We start from the raw sequence: 7,687 nt of genomic DNA, 5'->3' as shown, positions 1-7,687 counted from the left end.
ACGACAAGTGGACCAATCAAGGAGAGGGACGCGTCATCGGCAGGCCAGCACGGATCAAGCAGCCCAACTGGAGATTCGCGGGTCCGGAGTGGGTGAGCACCACTTAAGATAGGAACGGAAGAGAGATAACCATCCGGGCAAGGATCACGAACAAGGCACGGCACGGCATCTATTTTCCCCTTTATTCTTCCTTTCCAAGTTATAACTGAACCAGAGAGAGCTAAGTTGTATCTATAAGAGAGAAATATAGTTCGTGAGAATCATAAGCTAACATCATGGTATCAGACAGCCAACCACCATCATCCCCCGCCGCCGCACCACCGTCAAGCTGGACACGCGCCGCCGGAAACAAGCTCGGGAGCATCTACTTGCCACCATGGACCCGGAGCTCCGCGCCTACCTCGACAAACTCGACTCCAACGCCAACGACCGCACCGTCGCGGCGGACGCCAAATCCGATTCCGTCCTGGAAGCGGCTCGACGCACAGACCGTCCGGATCGACGTCCTCGCCGCCTGGAGACCGGAACTTGAGGCGAGATTCGCGAAGTAGCGGCGCTCCAGGCCGCATCTCCCTCGACCTCTTCATCAGGTGGATCGCCGCCGCCTGTGACTCCTCTCGCGGCCGTGCACGGGATCCCCAGGCAAACAGGCCACGACGCACCACTGCACTCCGGGGGATCTCCGACGGTGACCCCCGAGTCACCGGCGGCTTCCCCGGTCACTGGTATGACCATGGTTCCCTTGTTGGAGAACATAGTAATTTCAAAATTTTCCTACGCACACGCAAGATCATGGTGATGCATAGCAACGAGAGTGGAGAGTAACGTCCACGTACCCTCGTAGACCGTAAGCGGAAGCGTTATGAGAACGCGGTTGATGTAGTCGTACATCTTCACGATCCGACCGATCCAAATACCGAACGGACGGCACCTCCGAGTTCAGCACACGTTCAGCTCGATGATGTCCCACGAACTCCGATCCAGCAGATCTTTGCGGGAGAGTTCCGTCAGCACGACGGCATGATGACGGTGATGATGTTGCTACCGACGCAGGGCTTCGCCTAAGCACTGCTACGATATGATCGAGGTGGATTATGGTGGAGAGGGGCACCGCACACGGCTTGAAACAATTAACTTGTGTCTTGGGGTGCCTCCTTGCCCCCGTATATAAAGGAGGGAGGGGAGGCCGGCTGGCCTCTCTAGACGCGCCAAGGGAGGAGGAATCCTCCTCCTAGTAGGAGTAGGATTCCTCCTTTCCTAGTCCTACTAGGAGGGGAAAGGAAGGAGAAGGGGAGGAGAAGGAAAGAGGGGGCGCAGCCCCTCCCCTAGTCCAATTCGGACTAGGCCCATGGGGGGGCGCGGCCAGCCCTCGTGGCTTCTCCTCTTTTTTCCTTAAAGCCCATTTAAGATGCCTACCACATACTACTCCCTCCGTCACAGTTTACAAGTCCTACGCGTATACGTAGGTTGCCAATTTTATCACCCTAATATAAACTATATAACACAAAAATTATATCTTTTAAAAATAGAACATCTGAAGTTTATATTGGTATATTTTTTGTAATATATGATTTGTATTAGGTTGGTCAAATTGACAATCTAGAGGTACGCGCACGCCCTGTAAACTGAGAAAGAGGGAGTACACATATTCATCAAATTAACTCACCGTATCATTTTGGTATTCATTAATTCGCTATGTTAAGTGCTAATCTCATACTCGGAGTACAGGGAGTAGCATGCATGGCTGCCCAATATTCAACCTTGCATGGCATCATGTCCCAAAAATCGTCGAGTAAACTTACTTTAATGATCATGCTAGGCTTAATTTTCATATTGTGGACGTGAGTCAACGCCGTGCAGCCTGCATCCTTTTGCTCCTTGGTCTTTAGCCCTAAAAATCAGCCCTCTGGACTAATGCCGGGGGGTACACCCACTGATCCCAACCACAGCTGAAACTGGGCAATAGTCAACTAGTGACGGACATCTACAGTTTAAACGAGGCATGTTTCAACATAAACAAGCCAACAACCGCATATAAATGAAAAGAGAAAACATTTAGCAGAACATCACATCCACGGCAAATATCAACCAACAGAGATCCAGATCAACAAAGTCTGAAGCAACATCAAAATGCCAGCACCTTGTGTAATGTAAGATAATCCAGAACTCCAGCATGGTACTCAAAACCAAGGGCAGGTACAATGTGCATATATGTCTCTCTCGCGATACTACTCTTTAATGCATGGAGCAAGTACATTTGGAAGCATGAAGACAGCACTAAAGGGGCCTACGGTCGATTACACTCATTCGTCGTCGTCCTCATCGACATCAGCACCAGCAGATGAGTTGAGGGCGTTGAGCCGCTCCACGAGACTGGCCTTCCTCTGCTCGTAGGTCAGCTTCTTGGGATTGTACCTGCAGCTAACAGTCACGTTAACTTGCAATCCAACCAAAGTGCTGAAATCAGTTGTCTGACTTTAATAAACAGCAGGATATATCTACCTCTTGTGCGTCTTTGGAGGTTCCTTGGTTGACTTTGCCATGGTAGGATCAGCACGAATGGCAGCATGAACCTTCTTGTACAGTGCTTCCATGTTATCAGCCTCAATCCCCTTCTTGATGTACTCACTGAAGTGAGATTGGTACTTCTCAGGTTCCTCATCAGCCAGTGACTGAAATAAGGGTAGGGCAGAAGTTAAAACGAGATTCAGTAAGCTGCTTCAGAAATAACAACATACTCCCTCCGCCCCATAATATAAGAACGTTTTTTAAGCTAAAACATTTTGAAAAACATTCTTATATTATGAGACGGAGGGAGTAGTACACTGCTTTAGGATACTTTATATGGATGAATCAGGCCCCAGATATCATTCAGAAACAATTCATGTATACAACAAGGATAACACTAGGGAATGAAAAAATGGCATTATAATACCACGAGGGCAAATGGATCCAACTCACCTTCATGTAGTCAGCAACATGGCCTCCATAGATGTATTTGCGGTGAATCTCAGCGTCCAGCTGCTTCTCATCCTTCTTGAAGCCAGCAAATCTCTTGTCACTGTGCGGAATATCAAGACCACCATCCAAAGCTCCCTGAAGCAGCAAACAGAATCACACAACTGTTATGCAGCAATCAGAGTTGCACCAAGTATTGAAGTGTTCAAAAAGGGTTTTGTATTAACAAGTGGCAGTTAAAAAAAGGTGTTAATATCCTGAGGACAAAACAGTACAACCTCTGTAACTTTAATATAAGGTGTTTCTTGACACTGTCATGGACTCTAAAAACGTCTTATAAAAAGTTACAGAGGGAGTAATATTTTAGTATGGACATATAATGGGTCACCCTATACCTGGGCATAGATTAATCAGGCCGTAAGAATAATCGTTCCGCAAAGTTAAAATAGCATATAGTTATGTTGTAGATCAGGTAGGAACTTGACCAAATAAAATGAACTAAACCTGACACAAATTGTATGCCTGAGACATTCAGGTCAAAAACATGTGTACTGGCAAAACTAAGTGCAACCAACCATTCATAATTTCTTGCAGTTATACAATCACATCATAAAAGATGACATACCTTAAGGGCACCAAACACACGGTTTCCAGTAGTAGTCCTAATAAGGCCGACATCCAAGAGCGCACGGAAAGGCCTCCTCTCATCTGCCGGCTCAACAGAGAAGTCCTCCCCAGTGGCCTGGAGTCATAAGCAGAATTACAAGTATTTAATAAACGCAGCATCAGAAAAAGTTCGTATGAAAATAAGCATTTCAAAGCAAATTATACCTCAACATTGCCCTCATATTCCTGATCCAAATCACGGCACTTGAGCACACGACGGGCCAAAAGCAGACCAGTGCAGTACGCTACATGACGGATTAAATCAGTTGAACTGAATAAATTGGGCCGCATGCATCAAGATAAAAGTTATGCATTTTGAGTTGAAAAATCTACCTGCAGCATAGTTGGTAAGGCCAACTTCAAGACCATACCGAGGAAGCTCATGGGAATAGGCAGCAGCCATCACGATATCACCAGCGATGGTGGCGTACACAATTTGGGCAGTGACATCTTTGTTGGTCTAAGGTACTATTGTTAAGAGATACAATATCCATCTACTAGTACTAAAAACTATGGCCATAGATAATCACAATGGAGATGAATAGACGATTAACCAGTGCAAAACGTGGCAATGAACAACGCAAGGATACAAATCGCACAACAAACCGGTACTTGGGCGTGTTGTACTTGTTCTTGTCTTGGTTAGTGAGCCTGAGCCTGGCCCTGTAATCGGTCTTCCCCTCTGCAAAACAAGCGCAAACGAAAGGCAGCCCATCAGTGACACTATCGACTAAGCCAAGTACAGAATCGTCGAGGGATGGGGCTCAACGTACGTCTCCTTCTCTTGAACTTCACTTGGAACCGCTTGGAGTACGCCCTGGTCTTCTGGTTCTTCACAAACACCTGAAAATCCATCCAAAAATGCACATGAATACACCATGGACTCGAATCAATCAGAAAAGAAGCTGCTGGTTATAAACGGCATTAAGATCCAAAGAGCTTCCGGATCTTACCATCTCGCTCGCCTGCTGCTGCTGCTGCGGCGGCGGCGGCGGTTTTTCTTGGGGAGGGAGAGGAGTGGAGAAGTGGGAGAGGGGAGGGTTTAGAACGGCGTCGGGGCAGAGACCCCTGCTGGACTTGGGGGTTGCAGCTAGGGTTTGCTGCGGGACATGGGTGACGGACTGGGCCTTGGGCCTTGGGAAGTACTAGATGCGTGGACAGGATTTTTTGTCGAAAGAGACCCTCTGCCCATTGGAATTGCCAAAAAAGACCCTCTCCAAATGAAATTGACAAAAGAACCTCCTCGATTGTGGTGGCAGGCGCGGCAGGCGACACGTGGCACCTACCGTCACGCCAGGAGACGGTGGGCCCTGCCGCCACGCCTGTATGCGGCCACCCTGTGTAAAACGTGTTACCTACAACGCCGGGAGCTGGGACGAAACGGGCCAGGCCAGGTGGGCCCTGCCGCCACCGTACGAGGCGGCCAGCATTGCGGCTGCCACTCCCGGGCCGACAGCTCCTGCTGTGCTCGGGTCGAGGCATGGGCCAGACCGCCACCGCAGGAGGCCGCACCACTGTAACTGTTGCACGCGCACAACAGCGCCCTTGTTGCGGGCGACGCTGATTCCCATGCACAGACGACGATGATTTTCACGGAAGAGGATCTAATGCTGTGAATTTTGGACGCCTTGTGCCGACACTCGGCGGTGCTCCTCTGCACTGTTCGCTTTGGCGGGAATCACTCACTCCGCTGGCTTTTGCTTCAGCGGACGCGACCGCATCAGTCACTCAGCTCTGCTTTTGCTTCAAATGACGCGGCCGCATTAATCACTCAGTGCTGCATTTGCTTCAGTCTATTGCTGTAGCCTGGGCGACAACACTCAGGCATGCACTGCTTGCACTGTTTTGGATCACGCGTATTTCCCGCTTGATATGTCTCCAACATATCTATAATTTTTGATTGTTCCATACTATTATATTATCTGTTTTGGATGTTTTATATGCATTAATATGATATTTTATATTAATTTTGGGACTAAACTATTAACCTAGAGCCCATTGCCAGTTTTTGTTTTTCCTTATTTTAGAGTTTCGCAGAAAAGAAATACCAAACGGAGTCCAAACGAAATGAAACTTTCGCGATGATTTTTCTTGGACCAGAAGACATCCACATGACTTGGAGTACATGGTAGGGAAGCCACGAGGCACCCACAAGGAATTTAGTTAGTTCATGAGAGAGAGCCTTACCACCATGGTGGGATTCTGGTCATGGCTTGGCCCTCTTGCCGACGCGCTCGTCACCACCACAACACCGCCGTACCCACAGCCGGTAAGCCGTGACCCTGATGTGCTCCTACTCGCCGATGTGAAGATATAGACAAAGTTCGGGAGGGCTGGAGGAGGAGAATCTAGAGGCAGGAGGCCGGTGGCGACGTCGCCGATTCCATGCTTGGGGAGGCACCTGCGGGACGATGGGTCGATTCGCTCAATGAGTATTGCCATGGACGGCTTAATGGGGAGGGGCGGCTCCTGGGATTTCATTCTCCTTGATTTGGGGAGATGAGGAGATTACGTGGTGTGAGGCTCAATTACGGGAATAGATGAGTAGTTGCCAAGTTGGGTATACGTCCATATATTGCAGCTCCATGGGTCCACATGATCAGTGTAAACGGGTAGGGTATGGGTATACCCACTGATATAAGGCTATACACGTGCCCTACCCATGACTTAATGGGTAGGGTATGGGTACTATCCATGGGTATAAAATTGTGTTCATACCCTATCCATGCGGGTATGGTATCCGCGGGTACCCGTACCCATGGGTAAAATTGCCATCCTTAATAACCCCTTTATCGTGTTTAGTGCAAGTTGGTGTTTGTTTGTGCAGGTATTCGGTGGCTTGTTGCGTTGTCTCCTACTGGATTGATACCTTGGTTCTCAAAAGCTGAGGGAAATACTTACTCTAGTTTGCTGCATCACCCTTTCCTCTTCAAGGGAAAAACCAACGCAAGCTCAAAAGATGGTAGGAAGGATTTCTGGTGTCGTTGCCGGAGTGATCTATGCCAAGCCAAGACATACCAAGTACTCATCATAAACTCTCATCCCTTGCATTACATTATTCGCCATTCGCCTCTCGTTTTCCTCTTCCCTCTTCTAAAATGATTTTTTTGAAAAGATTTGCCTTTTCTTCGCCCCTCTTCCATTCCTCTTCTTCTCTTGCTCGTTTGCTCGTTTGCCAGTTGCCACCATGTCTGAAACTGGGAAGGTTGTCGTTGAAAATCTTGAGGAAAAACTAGAATCTTGTTCTTCGGATCATGATGAAAATCCGCCCAATTATAAAACAAAAATCTTTCGTGTGGGGGTGGTAATGTTATCGGGAAGAGTGTTATCCAAAATTCTTTGATTGCACGGGATCCATGCCTATTAATAAAACATCTATTCTTCTTGAGACAAACTGTTATGCAGATGCTATTGTTATGCTTGTTGAGAAATTGGAAAGAAATTTTGTGCATCTTCATCCTGCCTTGCAAAAAGTGTTTTACGAACTTCCTAATATTAATCATCCAATAGCTAAAAATATTGCCACTATTATCCTTATGCGTGAATTCGATTTTTATAATATAAGAAGCTAGGGATATTTTCGCTTTCTATAAAAAGGATGTTGAACACCCTCCAATCATGGATATCCTTCATGATAAAGAAACTATGCGTAGTTTGGAATCTAGGGATTATCAATCTTATAGTGAAAATCTTAGGAGAAGAGTTCCCCATTCAGAGATCTCTTAATCTTTGTATCTTGAAACTTTTGAGGAGTTTGATTGGATAACTAGGGGAATTTATGTAGGATTTAATAGAGATTGGTTGAATAAAATGATGAAGGAACCTTTTGAAAACGAGCTTCGTATCTTATATGATGATATATATACGGTGATGATCCCGACTATGGGTTTATGAATGTTAAAATTACCAATCAAAGTCCTTTCCATGATTTAAGTTATTCCACTAGGAGGGAGATAAAGGAAATAATAGAATTGCTTAGACGGGTTTTGGAGGATTTGATGAGAAAGGAATTGCATACTGAAGAGGAGAACACTTAGATCTATACGTGTTTTTATGCCTAGCT

General features: G+C 46.8%; 1 protein-coding gene across 1 annotated transcript; it reads right to left on the bottom strand.

The window, feature by feature from the left end:
- Window positions 1-2,115: 2,115 nt before the first annotated feature.
- On the bottom strand, window positions 2,116-4,766 carry LOC125538369 (60S ribosomal protein L5-1). The gene is made up of 9 exons (XM_048701627.1): window positions 4,578-4,766; window positions 4,398-4,467; window positions 4,215-4,306; window positions 3,958-4,084; window positions 3,790-3,869; window positions 3,584-3,700; window positions 2,962-3,096; window positions 2,503-2,672; window positions 2,116-2,415 (listed from the first exon to the last, which is right to left on the bottom strand). The coding sequence occupies exons 1-9, from the start codon at window positions 4,578-4,580 to the stop codon at window positions 2,304-2,306; spliced, it is 906 nt and encodes a 301-aa protein (XP_048557584.1). The 5' UTR covers window positions 4,581-4,766; the 3' UTR covers window positions 2,116-2,303.
- Between the last annotated feature and the right edge of the window lie 2,921 nt (window positions 4,767-7,687).

The sequence above is a fragment of the Triticum urartu genome, chromosome 2 (assembly GCF_003073215.2).
Source record: "Triticum urartu cultivar G1812 chromosome 2, Tu2.1, whole genome shotgun sequence".
Classification (NCBI taxonomy): Eukaryota; Viridiplantae; Streptophyta; class Magnoliopsida; order Poales; family Poaceae; genus Triticum; species Triticum urartu.
This window is presented reverse-complemented; position numbering and strand designations above follow the sequence as displayed.